Source organism: Plutella xylostella, chromosome 11 (genome assembly GCF_932276165.1).
Source record: "Plutella xylostella chromosome 11, ilPluXylo3.1, whole genome shotgun sequence".
NCBI classification, from domain to species: domain Eukaryota; kingdom Metazoa; phylum Arthropoda; class Insecta; order Lepidoptera; family Plutellidae; genus Plutella; species Plutella xylostella.
This window is the reverse complement of record NC_063991.1, coordinates 4046140-4064896: the sequence shown is the minus strand read 5'-3', so window position 1 is coordinate 4064896 and position 18757 is coordinate 4046140. Positions and strand designations below refer to the sequence as shown.

Below are 18757 nucleotides of genomic sequence, written 5' to 3'. Positions count from 1 at the left end.
CAAAATAACGTTAAAAACAACAAATCGTATAATGTCTCAATATAGGGGCTTCTTGTAGAACAGCGTACCGGATCAGTCATGCTACGCGGCTAAAGGTTGGTACTGCGCAGTCAGATACGAAAAAGTAAACAACAAAGACGAAGAGTCCATATGACAGTGCGTCAGTTGTCAGTTCTTGTAACTAGGAAAGCAACCAAAATTTATGTGATTTAATGAAAGTAATTAATGAGCAAAACACAGAGAAAAATTACAAAATTGATGAAATTTTGAAAGAAAATGGTCATATCGTGCTTCGCCTACCCCCATACCACCCGGAATTAAATCCTATTGAACTTGTGTGGCGGTACGTGAAAGGCGAGCTCGCAAGAACGTCGATTGACTCTAACTTAGATAAAGAGATAAAAGACTTAGAGTTGCTTTTCTCTAATTATTCGCCTAAAAAGTGGAGAAATTGTGACGACCATGTCATAAAAAATTAAGACGAATATTATAAATCTGAAAGAGTATTTGACGATGTATTGGACAGGTATGTTATTGTTTATTTATAATTTATTGTAAATTAAACATAAATTGGTTTTTGTCTTAGATTTATAATTGAAGTTAATGAAAACGATGATGAAGATGAGGATGACGACGACGATGAACAAGTTCAAACAGAGAGTGAACATGAAAGTGACATGGAAATTGATTTATAAAATAAAACACTTTTACATAAATAAATTCAAATTGGTAGATATTCTGAAGGTAAACATCCAAATTTTAATGCTGTCAAACTATAAATTTTAATGATGGGTCGTGGTGATGATGACATTTACGGGAACACTCAAAGAATAAAATTTTACTTACGTCAGAAATATGTACAAGCTATCGCGAGATTAATCCGGGCACACTTTTCTACGTGTGTAGCATGTCGTGCTACCTCGCCCCCGCCACTTCTTTCACCCCGCAAGGAGGGTCGCCAAGTAACTTGCCACATTATAGGTAGTATATTCAAGTATACTACCTTACGTGAATCAAAATGTTCCAACCAGTCCTCATAAATTGACAAAATACGAACATGTATCCAACTCACCCAAAAACCTTTCGGAATAGCCCACCTGCACCTTATAATTATTAATGCCTAACTAAAACTAACTGAAGCCGAAGCCGAACTAACTGAGGCCGAAGGAAGCACATGATCGGGAACGGTGGTCAGTTTATAAGGAGGCCTTTGCCCAGCAGTGGGACGCGAAACAGGCTGCATAAAAAAAAAAAAAAACTAACTAATATAAAATACTTATATTATGTACCTAGATCATATATATATATAGGTATGTGTGTGTGTATATATATATATATATATATATATATATATACACACACACACACACACATACCTATATATACCGGGACACAGCTATATATATATATATATATATATACATAGCTGTGTCCCGGTCGTCGGTGCACACATGGCGGCGTACAGTTGACGGCGAGCTGCGAGCGCAAGCGCTGAGCTGGACAGAAGCCAGGACAGTTGCTGAGGACAGGACGGCGCGGCGCACTCTTGCGAAGGCCCTCTGTACCACCGCGGCACTAGCACTGCAACAGGACCACAAATAATATGAAAACAACATCAGTATTTTGAAATAATAACGTTTATTAAAAATATACAACATTTAGTTGTTTTAACCAAACGATTAATGACATTTTATACTGTTCCGAGGCTTCCAATGGAGCCGGGATTTCAGGCATCTCGGTGTACAACAGGACGCTGTCCTTGAGCAGCCGGGTCACTCAGTAGTGAGTCACACGTGACGGCTACAGACGGCGCCGCTAGAAAGCGACCGTCCGCGCCGATGTCAGAATTGCAACTGAGGTGGTTAGTGTAGGTGGAGTCGCTTGTATGTGGGTGTAGGAGAGCGTGTCGACAACGCGGCCTGTGCGTCGCCGGCGCTGCCTGCAGTGAGGGGACAGGCGGAGGCCGAGCCCTCGCCCGCAGCGCGCCCCACTGACTCTCACTGACATCCCGCTGTTTCACGCCGTGTCATGTACTATGTTTCCTCATGTTTCCCGGATCTCACAATTTTTCCGACTCATCAGAATCATAGCTATGACTGGGGTTCAGTGTGATGTAACATGTGCTTCTTAAGATTGACTCTTTGGGTAAATGATTTCGTGCAAATGTCACACTGGAATGGCTTTTCGCCAGTGTGTACTAACTTGTGGCGCTTCAAATGACTTATTTGGTTAAATGATTTCGTGCAAATTTCACACTGAAATGGCATTTCGCCAGTGTGAACTAACTTGTGGCTCTTCAAATGACTTATTCGGTAGAATGATTTCGTGCAAATGTCACACTCGAATGGCTTTTCGCCAGTGTGAATTAACATGTGCGTTTTTGTAGTACTTTTATGTCTGAAGGTTTTCTTGCAAATGTCACACTGGAATTTCTCGCCTGTGTGAAGTAACTTGTGGCTCGTCAAATAACATCTTCGGCTAAATGTGTTCGTGCAAATGTCACACTGGAATGGCTTTTCGCCAGTGTGCAGTAGCGTGTGTCTCTTCAATGTGAGCCTATGGCTAAATAAGTTCTTACAAATTTCACACTGGAACGGCTTTTTTCCAGTGTGAAGTAACCTGTGGCTCTTTAAATTACGTCTTCGGTTAAATGTTTTCTTGCAAATATCACACTCGAATGGCTTTTCACCAGTGTGTATTAACTTGTGTTCCTTTAAATTTCTTATTTGGTTAAATGATTTCTTGCAAATGTCACACTGGAATGGCTTTTCGCCAGTATGGATTAACATATGCTCTATCAATGTTATTTTTTTGGTGAATGTTTTCTTGCAGGTGTCACACACAAATTCCTTCACACGTGAGAAAAATATTTGTTTACGTGTCACAAGAGAAGCCGAGGCTTTAGTTGAGTGAGTGGTCTCGGTGTGTGTGCTCGTGTAATGTTCACTATACGCTTCAGTGGTGGGGAACAACACTGCACACTGAGCACAGTAACAGTTATGGTTCAATAGAGTTGTATAGCAGTTTGTTAGAATAATTTTCGCTCCCAAATATTTTTCCATTTCATAATACTGTTTTGTTATCCTCATGCTTCTATTTTCATCAGAGTTTATTGACACTGCCAAATCTTGATCATTGTTTGTTTTGTTGTTTACAACATTATTACAGTCAGCTGGTGCATAAATTTCTCGTTCTTCGTCAGACTCATCTACTTGTATCTTGCCGAGTATAATTCTGTTCCTGTAAAATAGCAATTCATTTGCTACAACATTCTCTGATTCCTTCTTGATTTCAGTTTCAACTTCATCAAATTCTGTCAAACTGTTGCCCTTGACAGTTATTGTGCCATCCATGTCAGTACACAGGTGGTCAGGTTTCACATCCAGGTCTTGAGTGGAGCACTCGGTAGGATGATCCCCACTGTAGACCGGTAAATTGTGTAGTTGATTTTTGTTTTCATTTATCTTTGATACTTCCGGCGACGTTGTAAATGTTTCTGTAAGGTACAATAATGTTTAATTGGGATAGATATAAATGTGCTTAGGGTGTGACATGAATGAAGAAAGGATAAACATTCTACTTTTTAGTGGTATTGAACAACGCTAGAGTCGGTCTGTGGTTTGTCACTGCTGTGAAAATGTTAGCCAGATTAGTGTTAGTTTCATTCAAATTTTTAACCGACTTCGAAAAAGGAGGAGGTTCTCAATTCGTCTGTATGTATGTTTTTTTTTTTTTTTTATGTATGTTCATCGATTACTCAGCCATTTATGGACCGATTTTGAAAATTCTTTTTTTGATGTATTGGGTTGAGCTCAGGGGTGGTCCCATTTTTTTTTCAGAATTTTATTCCACCCCCAAGGGTGGGTAAAGGGGTAAAAACAGGGGTATAAATTTCCATTTTGGGCACTTATCAACCGATTCTTATGAAATTTATAACGTAAATATTGTTATTATAACAAAAAGATATGATGGTGACCTTGAGCTGATCTGATGATGGAAACGGAAGGCAGTCAAGGGAACTCCTCAACGGTATATAGCAACTACCTCGTGTTTGGGCTCGAATGATTCGTATTAACGAGTAGGACATATTGGTATCATTTGCATCTTACTTTTGATTGATAATTATTGCAAATAAACTAAAAATAACAAAATAAAATAATAATTTTAAAAAAATTAAAAACCGACTTCAAAAAACCACTAAAACGTAAGAAATAATTTAAGGTTTAGACCAATCCTAGGTCACAGTATAAATATACCTAAGCAGGTACTGTTCTTTTTTGAAGTTGGTGCCATATTTCTTCAGATTAACTGCTTTGTCACTGCACCAACATCAAAAAAGAACAGTACCTGCTTAGGTATATTTATACTGTGACCTAGGATTGGTCTAAACCTTAAATTATTTCTTACGTTTTAGTGGTTTTTTGAAGTCGGTTTTTAATTTTTTTGTTGACAGGAATTATGTCAGCCACTGGATTAGAAGTACAGTCAGCTGCATAAGTAGCTATACACTTTTGAACCTTGTCAAAATTACTATTCATTCATTCAAACATTGACATTTGGTTTAGTAGGTAGTTTGATATGGTACAAAAGTGTATAAGTAGCTATTTATGCAGCTGACTGTAAATATCAAAATGTATGAAAACCGCATCGACCATATTTTCGCGGCCGCCTCGCTCGGCTCCCTGCTGGCCGAAGCACCAGAATGTGATGTATTTGTGGATAGAATGAGTTCTCTGATGAATGTATGCAGGGGAATGTTTGAGAGAAGTGTGAGTGCTATGATTATAAATAAATAAATATGTGGGGACATCTCACACACGGCCATCAGACGCCAAGCTAGGCAGAGCCTGTATTATGGGTATCGGACAGATGATATATCTACACAAATACATAGATAGATACATTAATATATATATTTAATATCAACACCCAAGACCCGCTTACAAATATCTGTATTTAAACAAATATCTGCCCCAGCTGGGAATCGAACCCACAATCTTGGACATAGCAGTTAGGGTCACTAACCACTACACCATTCAACCTTAGATGATAGAGATAGCTTAGTTAAACTTTGATCAGGCCAGCATAATATTTCCTCATTATTACAGGGTGTCCAGTAAGTAGTAAGAACCTATGACAAACTGCATGGGGTGGTAGCCTAGGTTTAGGCCTACCTAAACAACATGAAGTAACATAATTTGAAGGTGATAAAATAAATTTGAATGAATAACAAAGATTTTGTATTTTATTGATCTTTTCCCTATAATTTTTACACAGAGTTGTATAATATAAATATAACCTTAACAGAGCATTCAAATTACAAACCTGGTGCTACACCTTCACTTGTATCAAAATCAATAATTTCTCGTTTGAGAATGGCAAGATCTGGAAACACACTCCTCACAGTAGGGTTGTTCAACAGATCATGTTCCTCTATGTCCATGCCATCCTCCATCTTATAGTGTGGTTTTGTACAACTAAAACATGAGAAATATACTCAAATTACAATTAATGACTTCTAAGTAAGTAGTATAATGATATCTATTCTGATGGCACAAAATTTAATTTTAGTGATATCAAACTAGAAATGTTGCCAGTGAAATATGAGATTTGACATAACACTCATCATCATCATCATCTCAGCCATAGGACGTCCACTGCTGAACATAGGTCAATCCCCCAATGATTTCCACCTTGTCCGATCGGAGGCGGCCCCCATCCAGTGCTTCCCCGCGGACTTGACTATATCGTCCGTCCATCTCACGTGGGGCCGCCAAATGCTGCACTTACCGGTACGTGGTCTCCACTCTTCTGCTCCACCGACCATCAGTCCACTCACTAACACACATACATGACAATATGATGATTATAAACAAAGAATGTATATAAGGTTATGACAGCCTAAAATTAAAATTTTTGCCTTTAGAAACGGCATCAATATAATCCTTTATTGCAGAAATACATTTATGACTGTACAAAAGGTGGGAAAATCAGAAAGTATTCAGAACCATATTCTACTAGTTTTTTTGACATGCAAGAATGATTTATCGTTCATAATTTTACAAAAATCCAATGGACTGTAAAATATTTATCTGTTTACTGCACCAGATATAGAGCTAAAACAATATAGACTTTTTGAAAAGGAGGCCACAAACGAACACTCATATACTTAGCGTTTGAAGAGGAAGGCCGCCCTCACCCCCTACCACCAGCTAATTAAAGACCTCTGCAGGCTCTCTCACTTCCACTGAGCCTACAGCCACAGACAACTCTACATGCTGACACATATTCACTCTTGTGTGTAGCATAGATTTAGCAAACAAATGGAGGAAAAGCTAACCTCAAGACCAGAAGTAAGTATGAAGGTTTTATAAAACTATTCTTACCCAATGCAGTGCTAAACACTAAATTCAGTAGATTTTCGGTGAAATTAGCATTTATTAGCTTTGAGGGTGCGAATAGTTAAGAATATTTTAAGATTTTTGACAAAAACACATCCAAATACCGAAATACAAGCCAAGCTGTCATGTCATTGACAACATCATTGACATTTTGTTTGTAAATGAAAGTACTCTGTGGTTGATGTTTTAATTTCACAGATTAAATATTTCATTTTTACCTCACCACCGCGCACCGCGCCGGATTGTTGCTTCACCCAAGGCCTCACATTTTCCTTCTTGAGAGCTCTGACTTACTGGTATTCTAGAGATAAAGCAAGATTAAAAAATTAACTAAATAATGACTCGTTTACACAGTGCGAGCTGCTGCCTGGCCAGTAGACAGCTAACTACTCGGTTTGTGTACTCGTACGCCAGTAGCTCGGCTCGCCTTTGCTGTCTACACGACACCCAGTCCCAGGCCGAGTCGAGTCGCGGCGTAGCACACAAAAAACACGGGTTCCACTCACAACTGTCCAGCTGGCACTGGCGAGCTACTGCTGAACGTGTCCAAACGATGCGAGCGACGGCCGAGTCGCTGTCATGAGCGAGTTGCTGCCGGGCGAGCAGGCAAGTGAAAACAAGAAATGTTGAAGTAACTCGGATGTCCAAACAGTGCTAGTTACTGCAGTTCAGCTACTCGGAAGGCTGACTCGTACGCTAGCTCGCACTGTGTAAACTAGTCATAAGGAAAGAAAAGCAAGGTAGATTTATCATATACTAGTTTTGATGACAAACAACAGATGGCGCTGGGAACTCAATACCGGTACAAACAGGACTGTATGTAATAACCGCGGTGCCCAAGTTTCTCAGCTCTATCTTGAATATGTTGAAATTCCAACGCGAAGTTTAAGACAGAAAACATTGCATGATAGGTTAGCTCAGCCGTAATATTTGTTTCCTCATTTCGCCTCCTTGTACTAAGTACAAGTTTTGTTTAGTTTGCTTTTCATTTCTTCTTCTTGTAAGAGAAGTAGGTACCTAGGTATTATGTTTCTTTGATTCACCTCACTGTCTCACTACATAGAAGTACTTATATGCACCTAGAACATATTTGATCCTGCATGAAGCCTGCCTAAAGTTGAGTGATATTGAAACGTCATAACTAGTTATAGTGCGACAAACTTATCTGTTCCGGTGAGAGCGAACTAAATTGATCCATATCTCATTATTTACTAAAGAATTATAAATTAATATAGGTTAAATGTGTTTATAAAAACTGCAAGGGCAAATTACCACTACGGGCAAACTTAAAATCTTATAGAATGAAGAAACATTAGATATTTACGTGAGCTCTCACCGGAACAGATAAGTTTGCGGCACTGTACTACTCTTCTACTAGAGTTAGTGAGGACTCCGCGTCCCCCGCAGCCCCGCATAGTCAGACACATTGCCACAGAGGAACAATACACTAGACGTTGCGCTCAACTCCCCGTCTCCATGCTGACCCGCATGGGGAGTGCGAGTTTTTACTCCGTTAGAATAGCGGCGAGTAAACGCGAATTTGTGTAGCGCGAGAGAATCGCCACCTAGCGGTATACGCGCTGCACTAGCTCCGCACCGTACAAATGTCGATTTTCACTGCTCAATCGGTTATGAAAAACCTACACTTGCCCTCAGTTAAGTTGCCGAGGTGCGGGGGACGCAAGGGCGGTACCAGGCGGTACGTTGTTCTTAAAACGCCAAAAAATTGGATCGCATTCTATAACACTACTACAAATAAACTCTCTAGCGTAGGTATTTATTGATTGTTGAGGTACAATAAACAATTAATCCTGGTACTCATACTAGGTATATTGTAGTCTTTAAAATTATATAGGTAGTTACTGTCCAATATTTTATTCACATAAGAGTAATGACAAAACAAGCTTTGAATGATTAGCTAGTGGCCGCCGCAGACGCCGTGTCCCGGTCGTCGGTGCACACATGGCGGCGTAAAGTTGACGGCGAGCTGCGAGCGCAAGCGCTGAGCTGGACAGAAGCCAGGACAGTTGCTGAGGACAGGACGGCGCGGCGCACTCTTGCGAAGGCCCTCTGTACCACCGCGGCCTTAGCACAGCAACAGGTACCACAAACATCAGTATTATGCCATAATAATGTTTATTAAAAATAAAGAACAAACAGAACAAATAGTTGTTTTAATTTACCGATTTAATTACATTTTATACTGTTCCGAGGCTTCCAATTGAGCCGGGATTTCAGGCATCTCGGTGTACAACAGGACGCTGTCCTTGAGCAGCCGGGTCACTCAGTAGTGAGTCACACGTGACGGCTACAGACGGCGCCGCTAGAAAGCGACCGTCCGCGCCGATGTCAGAATTGCAACTGAGGTGGTTAGTGTAGGTGGAGTCGCTTGTATGTGGGTGTAGGAGAGCGTGTCAACAACGCGGCCTGTGCGTCGCCGGCGCTGCCTGCAGTGAGGGGACAGGCGGAGGCCGAGCCCTCGCCCGCAGCGCGCCCCACTGACACTCACTGACATCCCGCTGTTTCACGCCGTGTCATGTACTATGTTTCCTCATGTTTCCCGGATTTCTCATTTTTTCCGACGCATCAGAATCATATGGCTGTGCTGCAGTGTGAAGTAACTTATGCTTCTTAAGAGTATCTCTTCGGTTAAAAGATTTCGGGCAAGTGTCACACTGGAATGGCTTTTCGCCAGTGTGTAGTAATTTGTGAGATTTCAATGTGGACCATCGCCTAAATATGTTCTTGCAAATGTCACACTCGAACGGCTTTTCGCCAGTGTGAACTAACTTGTGGGTTTTCAAATGAAATCTTTGGGTAAATGTTTTCGTGCAAATGTCACATTCGAATGGTTTTTCGCCAGTGTGAATTAACTTGTGGTGCTTCAAATGATTTTTTTGTGCAAATGTTTTAGTGCAAATGTCACACTGGAACGGCTTTTCTCCAGTGTGAAGTAACCTGTGGCTCTTTAAATTACTTCTTCGGATAAATATTTTCGTGCAAATGTCACAATCGAAAGATTTTTCGCCAGTGTGAATTAACTTGTGTGCCTTCAAATAACTTATTCTTTTAAATGTTTTCTTGCAAATGTCACACTCGAACGGCTTTTCGCCAGTGTGAACTAACTTGTGGGTTTTCAAATGAAATCTTTGGGTAAATGTTTTCGTGCAAATGTCACATTCGAATGGTTTTTCGCCAGTGTGAATTAACTTGTGTGCCTTCAAATTACTTATTCTTTTAAATGTTTTCTTGCAAATGTCACACTCGAACGGCTTTTCGCCAGTGTGAACTAACTTGTGGATCTTCAAATTAAATCTTTGGTTAAATGTTTTCATGCAAATGTCACACTCGAATGGCTTTTCGCCAGTGTGAATTAAAATGTGCTTTATCAAGCTGGTTTTTTTGCTGAATGTTTTCGTGCAGGTGTCACACACAAATGCTTTCTCACGTGGGTATATGATTTGTTTACGTTTCACAAGAGAAGCCGAGGCTTTAGTTGAGTGAGTGGTCTCGGTGTGTGTGCTCGTGTAATGTTCACTATACGCTTCAGTGGTGGGGAACAACACTGCACACTGAGCACAGTAACAGTTGTTGTTCAATAGAGTTGTATAACAGTTTGTTAAAATAATTTTCGCTCGCAAACATTTTTCCATTTTTTCATAATTCTGTTTAGTTATCCTCATGCTTCTATTTTCATCAGTGTATATTGACACTGCCAAATCTTGATCATTGTTTGTTTTGTTGTTTTCAACATTATTACAGTCACCTGGTGCATCAGTTTCTCGTTCTTCGTCAGACTCATCTACTTGTATCTTGCCTAGTATAATTCTGTTTCTGTAAAATGGCAATTCATTTGGTACAACATTCTCTGATTCCTTCTTGATTTCAGTTTCAACTTCATCAAATTCTGTCAAACTGTTGCCCTTGACAGTTATTGTGTCATCCATGTCAGTACACAGGTGGTCAGGTTTCACATCCAGGTCTTGAGTGGAGCACTCGGTAGGATCATCCCCACTGTAGACCGTTAAATTGTGTAGTTGATTTTCGTTTTCATATCTCTTTGGTACTTCCGGCGTTGTAAAGGTTTCTGTAAGGTACAATACAGTTTAATCGGGATAAATAAATGTGCTTAGGGTGTGACATGATTGAAGAAAGGATAAACATTCTGCTTGTTAGTGGTATTGAACAACGGTAAAGTCAGTTTGTGTGAAAATGTTAGCCAAATTACGGTTAGTGTGACTTTCATATATTTTTTTTAAACAGGGATAAATCAGACACTGCATTAGAAGTACAGTCAGCTGCATAAGTAGTAACACTTTTGAACCTTGTCAAACTCACAAACTACCTAAGCTGGCTTTTCCAGCGATGCATCTGGCGAAAGTTAATAATCGTTTTTAAGTGTTACATTAAAGAGAAACTCTGTAAAAAAGCTTATTATAAAATTGATGATTACTTAGAGGAAGTTAATGCATGACTGTGATAAGTAGTTGGCTCTGCTCATATTATTATAATAATTATTATTAAGCTTATAAGTATTGTATACCAACTAGTTTTAAGTCTTTTTTTGAAAAGATGGCTCAGGAGTTTCTTGCCTCCGTTCTTCTCCTTAGACAGAAAGAGCCCCCCCCTTATCCGAACGGAGAGTAATTTGTAAAAATTGACGTTCATCAGAAAATTTTATATTTGTACGATGAATAAAAAAAATTGACTTTGACTTTGACTTACCTGTTCATTCATTAAAACATTGACGTTTTGTTTAGTAGGTAGTTTGACAACGTACAAGAGTGATAGCTATACACTACACACTATTTATGTAGCTGTATTTATGTATCTATCTATCTATCTATCTGAATGTACATATCAAGATGTAAGAAAACCGCATAGACCATATTTTCGCGGCCGTCTCGCTCGGCTCCCTGCTCGCCGAAGCACCAGAATGTGATGTATTTGTGGATAGAATGAGTTCTCTGATTAATGTACGTAGGGGAATGTTAGAGAGAAGTGTGAGTGTTATAATTATAAATAAATAAATAAATATAAATATGTGGGGACATCTCACACCCGGCCATCCGACCCCAAGCTAGGCAGAGCCTGTATTATGGGTATCGGACAGCTGATACATCTACACAAATACATAGATAGATACATTAATATATATATTTAATATTAACACCCAAGACCCGAGTACAAATATCTGTATTTAAACAAATATCTGCCCCAGCCAGGAATGGAACCCAGGATCTTGGGCATAGCAGTCAGGGTCACTAACCACTACACCAGTCGGTGGGTCCGCGAGACGATCAAGTCGACTTGACAAGTCTAAGTGCTTGAAGTGAATATTGATCGTTTACAGCGTTGACTTGACAAGTCCCATCAAGTAGGGGAACCCGGGGTAAGACGGGGTCGCTAAGGGAAAATAAAAAAAACAACAGGTATTTATAACCACAACGTTATCAATTATTTATGGCTCATTAGGAACTTAATGACGAACACTTTGGCACAGTTTTTGCCAAAAAAGTAATCATTAAAATTGACTTATTTTAAGAAATGTAAAGAATGGGAATTAAACCATCTTGCCCCGTGTACGGGGTAAGATGGGGTAAGTATACTATGTGGGGCACAAAACATACAAACAACACTTCTTCTGTGTTTTTATCGTCAACACCAGCACCTGCAGTGTGAGCCCAACGCCTGCACCTTTGACATCAGACCCAGTTTTCCTTAGATTTAAAGTAGGACCGTTGATATCCTGACAGCAGAGGTAGACACAGTCATCTTCGTTGATATTCTTCTTCGTAGGCAGTATCTACTTTGTGTTTTTAGCCAACTTCCCTGTAGCCCTTTTAGAACCCTTCTTCAATGTGAAATATCGGGTTGGAGAAAAAAAAAACTTCAGCAAGCTTGATTCATACACCATCTTGCCCCTCCAAAATTACCCCGTCTTGCCCCACGTTATATTTTTTATAAAAATAATTCATTAAAAAAAACTTTCTATGTTGAAGTGATTTTGCACATATCTAAACAAAGCGTACCAAACCTTAAATATAAACCAAAAATAACATGGACACCACGCAAAAACAAACAACTGAGCTATCACAAAAAACGCACGCGCTCACACCTGCAGTCACTGGCGCACTAAAGGTCAATCATTTAAGCCTTTCTATTGGCTAATTACTCAGATTCCTAAGATGTATAGTTTTGCATATATGTGGGTGGTCCCGTCTTACCCCGCGACCCCGTCTTACCCCGGGTTCCCCTATCTACGGGCTGGACCATACTTGACAAAAAATTTGATTGACAGCACTTGCGCTTGATGCGACTTGACAAGTTTTATTCATTTGCGGCCATTTTATACATTCGTCTCGCAAATGGTCTGCGAGACGATCAAGTCGACTTGACAAGTCTACGTTGACTTGACGGTTTCACTTGACGGCACCTCTAAGTCGCGTCAAGTCCCTCGTCATGTGAGTCGTCAAGCACGTAGACTTGTCAAGTCGACTTGATCGTCTCGCGGACCCATTACTTCATTATGTAAATTAAGTAACGATTTCGGTTTTTGTTTACCTCTTATGTTACAATGAATCTGTAGGTATAATAAATAAATAATAATAAATGTTGTGGGGCGTGGGAGGGTTTATTTGACAATAGTTTTTATATGACATAGTCAATGAATGTTTTATTTTATAGAAAAGTAATAATTAATGAATGAGCAGTGGTAGCTCCGTCGGTAAGCGCCGCTTCTCACGCCAGAGATGCGGGTTTGAATCCCGGCGCTGACATGTACCAATGAGTTCTTTTAACTTAAGTACTTACAATGTACCATCACTCTTATGGTGAGGGAAAACATCGTTAGGAAACCTGCACATCTAGATCTAGATACAACCAGCGCAAAGTTTCTAGACACAAAAAAAAACACGCACTCACGCCTTGTACTACAGTACTCCCTTGCGGGGTAGGCAGAGGTGCATTGCTGCACCCACTTTTCGCCAGAGTGTTATGTTAGTCCCAATGTAATAGGGGGCGGGCCTATTGCCATTTTACGGGCACATCCAAGACCCGAGAACAAATATCTCGTCGCAGTCGTAGAACAGTGACGGATCTGATTTTTTTCGATTTTCGGATTATTGCAGATTCTTCTTTAAAATTTCATTATTTACATATACAAGAAAAGTTTTTTTTAAAATCTTTTATAATAAGCGAAATACAGAGTCGAACACTGACGGTTTAGATTTTTTCGCGTAGAACATGGGCGCTTGTGACGTCCCGTCGATGTTCTGCGGTGACCCTCACCCCCCGCGACCCGCTCCCGCGCGACGGTTTGTTTGTTCTGTCAGTGTTCTCTGTAGGAGCACATGGAACACGTACTGAGTACTTAAATATTTTTTTTGCTATAATTATTATTTAAAAAGTTCTGTTTTCCATGTAAATATTTTTTTAATACTTCTCCCATAGAACAAAGACGGTGTCTTAAATCCGTCGTTATTCTTGGAACTTTGTTTTAAAAAAATAAAAGCCCTAGTTTTCGCTAAAATCATTGAGAAGTTAGTTATAATTAGGTACGGTGTATTAAAAAAACAATATTGTTTGTTTGTTAAATTTAGTGACGGTATTTCAAATGCGACTATGTTCTTTGTCCTAACTATTGGTGTTTTGTATATACCGTCATTGTTTTATGGATAAGTGGTAGACGTGTGTAGATAACCGTCGTTATTCTTTGGAATTATTTTAGGATACGTCGTTGTTCTTTCCTAATATTACGTATTTTCAATGGAAAATAAATAAATTTATGATTTTTCAGTATATTTTTGCTAATTTATTATGTTTTCAAAACTATGTGCTAAAAAACAATGTAAAATTATGTACTTAAGTACTTTTTTTGTTCATCAACTCTACTGCCAGAGGCAGGTGACGATGGGAGCACGGTACCATGCGGGTAGGTTTGGAATTATGTTTTTCCAGCCATTAGCATGAGTTACCAAACATACAAACAAAGTCAGCCGCAGAATCCACATCAAACATTAAATTTCTGTACCTCAGCTACAGCTTAACAGCTACCTCAACAGTTAACAGTTACATCAACTGCAAAGGGAAAGTCCTAGCATCAACTGAATGCTGGTGATTGTCAAACCGCTGAGGATAATGACCATCGCGAAGCAGTTTGAGAGGATCCTTACATGGCTACGGATAAGATGACAGCATTTTCCTTCATTGACTGACCACAATCAGTAAATTCTCTAGTTCTAGGGGTGAATGGCATCGCGGGGTAATCAACGTGATCGGACAGCAGTGAATTTACTGTTTGCGGGCAGTAAATAATTAAGGAAATTGGTATCATCTTATCCGTAGCTATGTAAGGATCATCTTGAACTGCTTGGGGATGATAATTTTCCACAGCTGTGTCACAATCACCAGCACTCGATTCATACTGGGGCTTTTCCTCTTAAAAATAGGTGAGCCCACTTTATTCACGTATTAATTTCAGGAAAAATTCCCCGTAAATTCTGTAATTCTCACATTATACTTACTTCTCCATAAAAAGGGTGAGAAATCCGACCTCGGAAACTATAGACCCGTTAGCTTGACATCACACATGTATAAATAATTCACAATCGCATCCGTCCTCTGCTGAACTAACATCAACCACCAGAACAAGCCGGTTTCCGGAGCCGTTTCCTAGTTATTCTACCGCGAACCCTCTATACACGCTCAATCAGATTATTGAAAAGTTCATAGAGCTTAACACATCACTTTACCATGTATTTATTGACTATACAAAAGGTTTCGACAGTATCTACCATCAAGCAATACTTTCCGCCATTAACACCACAAAATTCATCCAACCTACATCGAATTCGTTGGTACTATCTACATAAACAGCTCAGCCAACGTGAAATTGGAAAAACCTAGTACTGGTCCAACGTTTCCGATTGAAAAGGGTGTCATACAAGGCGACCCTCGCTGTACACGCTTTACAATTTTCCTCAAAGAAGTCTTCAAGAAGTTGAAACAGTCCTGGGATGACAAGGACATCAATTTCGGAAGTAAAAAATAGTCAAACCTCGGTTTTGCGGACGATATTGCCCTATTCTCCCACTCAACGCCCGAGCTCCAACAAATGTTGCGAGAGCTATCCACGGCAAGCCTTGAAGTTGAACTAAAGGTGAACCGTTCGAAGACAACAGACATGACCAACAGCACGAAACGTAGGGTTGAGGTAGATAGGCAGGAAATACAATATGTCAATGAGTAATTTATTTGGGCGAGATAGCGTCCTTCGTCGTGGGTGCTAAGACCGCCAAACTGAAGTGAGTATGTCGTATGCAGCCGGATAGGTAGGGTAAAAATGCTACCAAATGGGTAGCCGATAACGGCCGCCTGCACAGGGGCAGACCCAGAAGAAGATAACGGGATGACCTAGACGTGTTTAGTAGGAACTGGAATAAAGAGGCCATGAATAGGGATAGCTGGAAGACCCAGGAAGAGACCTTTGCCCAGCAAAGGGTCACAAATGTCACAATTGAGTTGGGAAACTCCGTCACATATTCTCCTCGGCCATCCCTGATCAGAGAAGAAGACTTTTATCATTAGAGCCTGAAGACAAAAGTCTTCTTAAACCAGTGCATCTTGCTAGTGATGACGTACGGGGCAGATAGGTGGGCACTGACGGTAGTACTGGTCCACCGATTTAAAGTCGCTCAGCGTGCTATGCTTGGGGTTTCTCTGCTGGATCGTATCAGAAATGAGGGTATCTGACAGAGAACTAAGGTTACCGACATAGCTGTCAAAATGTGCAAGCTGATGTGGCAGTGGGCTGGCTATTATATCTGCCGAAGAACCGATAACCGTTGGGGTCGACGAATTCTCGAGTCACAAATAAGGACAACCGTAGGCTGGTAGCCAGTAGTGGCTGGATGAGAAAGCCCGAGGACCGAGTGTTGTGGAGCTCCTTGGGAGAGGCCTATGTTTAGCATTGGATGATTATTGACTGATGCTTGGACACAATGGGGTCTTCAAAAAACATTTGATAAAATAATTGTATTTTGTAAAAAAATTAGGACCTAAACAAAAAATAATATAGCGCAATCAGCACCCTCCTAAATAGGTTATTTAAAGATCCGTCTTTGAATTTTTCCATATATTCCCTAAAACAAGGACGAAAAGTATAATACGCCATTAGATACGCAATAAAAGTCCGTAAAAAAACGACGTATCATATAATGCGATATCGTAGGATACATAGAACAATGACCTATCTGATTTTTCAGGAAACCTAGACTTATTACAGACTAATTATACAGGCTATATTGCAAAAGTCCATTCGTATAATAATGTGACCAAATTTCAAATGAATTGCTTCAGCCGTTTTCATTTTATCGAACAAAACGTTGTTTAAAAACTTTAACTGGCTCTCCTGTAAAGTTGCTGTTTTGCAGATCCGTCATTGTTCTACGACTGCGACGATCTGTGTTTAAACAAATATCTGCATCTTTCTAGACACCTGGCCCAAAAATCTACCCCACTCCCTCTTCCCCGCGCGAGGCCACGCTCTCGTTCTTTTGTAGCGGTAGCATAAGAATTATCAGACGATTAACAATAAATATTTTTTATCGCGTACTTTTTTGTTACTACTTTAACAAGTACAACAACTTGAATACTTGAAATGAAAAAATATTTATTTCAACTAAAGATTATAAAAGTTACAAAAAATATAGGTTGCAGTGTTTGGTAAACATTAAAAGGTGGTTATATAACAAGGCCTACCACACTAGGCTAGGTCTGTGTCGTGGACAGCCAGGACTTATATAGGATGTTGCAAAAAGGGTATACTAAGCCGAAACCTACAAAGCTTTTTCCTATGAAGAATGTTTTTTTGAAATTCTGATTTCAGTTTCGGGTTTAGATATACCATGCTGCACATGTAGGTTTCGGCTTAGTATACCCTTTTTGCAACACCCTGTATAAATAAATATTTATACATTTTAGGGCCGATTTTTCAATGCCAGGATAAAAGGTCAAATAACTATCTAACGAATAATTTTATTTGGCTGTTTATCGGCCTGGTAGTTGCTAAACCATTTTTCAATTGTGATTTATTCCATAGATAACTATCTTACCGATTTTTCTATTTGAACTCAGGAGAGATGAAACAAGTATATGCAGACACTATAGTGCTAAAGCAGGACAGAATACTATTTCAATTGTCAGTGTCAACTATCACTGTCAAGCAAAGAGCAATCAAGCCACAAGCCTCACTGACTGTTTGGTTTGGTTGTTTTGATTTTGGTATTTAAATTTGTTATTTTTGTATCACAATGGTTTCACAAAAAAGAGAGCGTTTAGCGAATTTTAATAATGCTGAAGTTACTGTGTAGTGAGTTTGGTAGATAAATTCAAACATGTCATAGAAAATAAAAAGACCGATGCTGCAACAAATAAAGATAAGTAGACTGCATGGAAGAAAATTGAGTTTTCTTTTAACTCCAGTGGTATAACCACAAGTGTCCGCTCGTGGAAAACCTTTAAGTTAAAGTACGAGGGCATCAAAAAAACAATGAAGAAGAAGTCTTCCCTGCAAAGGCAGGAGATGTACAAAACTGGAGGTGGGCCCTCAAATGCACCTCCATTTATCGATGTAGAAGAAAAGGTGTTAGGCATTTGCTCCAACATTACCATTCAACATATCCTTAATTTAGAATTAAGAAATAAAAACTGAAAGAAATAATTATAACACCTATATATGTTTTATTATCAAGTACTGGATGGTTTCTCTCTTTTCTCCTCAGCCTATAGCAGTCCAATACTGGACATTGAAGATCATCCCGCCAAGCCGGAGGGATGTCTTAGATACTTATATACAGTATTGTGCAAATTAATGTGAACACGAGTGAAAATTTGCAAAAAAATAGATTTATTAGTTCTAAAATAAAAAAACATAGATATATTAATACAATTTAAGTTATTTCAATAGAAAATGTGTCCTCCCTGGCTTTTATTACTTTGTTACGGCACACTAGTACGCTAGCTGATAAGCAGAGCAGCTAATACACGCACTGAGCACTAGATGGCGCCACTCTCGGAATATCACGTCATGAACAGCCAATCAGAGCCAGCCTTCATCACGACATATTCACGGGGACCAATAAGAAGACGCCAACACGATGTCCGCCTGCCTACGTCATTGAAAGAAGCCCGTAGAACCTCACACGCGCAACTAACACTCACACATTCGAATTCGCCTCTCACCTAACTGCCACTGTATATTTAAAATATTGTAAATAATTAATAAAATCAAAGTCTACACGCAAGAAAGTTGTCGCCTACATCATTTCCACAACCACCAACTGGAGAGCCTATGA

General features: G+C 39.6%; 4 protein-coding genes across 8 annotated transcripts in view; 1 reads left to right on the top strand and 3 right to left on the bottom strand.

The window, feature by feature from the left end:
• The window catches only part of LOC105389492 (zinc finger protein 70), a 153202-nt gene extending 146661 nt beyond the window's left edge, over positions 1 to 6541 (bottom strand). The window contains exon 1 of the mRNA XM_048623952.1: positions 6387 to 6541. The gene's annotated coding sequence lies outside the window, so the exon portion shown is untranslated. The remainder of the gene's footprint in view (positions 1 to 6386) is intronic.
• Positions 1 to 18757, top strand: part of LOC105392845 (zinc finger protein 184-like) — a 342691-nt gene that overhangs the window by 257384 nt on the left and 66550 nt on the right. The gene's annotated exons all lie outside the window — the stretch shown is intronic.
• The window catches only part of LOC125488551 (zinc finger protein 85-like), a 144504-nt gene that overhangs the window by 118404 nt on the left and 7343 nt on the right, over positions 1 to 18757 (bottom strand). The window lies entirely within an intron of this gene.
• Positions 1620 to 18757, bottom strand: part of LOC119693291 (zinc finger protein 1 homolog) — a 538991-nt gene continuing 521853 nt past the window's right edge. For 4 of the 5 annotated variants that reach the window (XM_048623934.1, XM_048623933.1, XM_048623932.1 and 1 more), the window contains one exon: positions 8561 to 10488. In XM_048623934.1, the coding sequence (XP_048479891.1) occupies positions 8936 to 10488 (1553 nt within the window). In that variant the 3' untranslated portion in view covers positions 8561 to 8935. Of the gene's footprint in view, positions 3497 to 8560; positions 10489 to 18757 lie in introns of those variants that run through there. The other variant, XM_048623936.1, reaches the window with a different exon arrangement.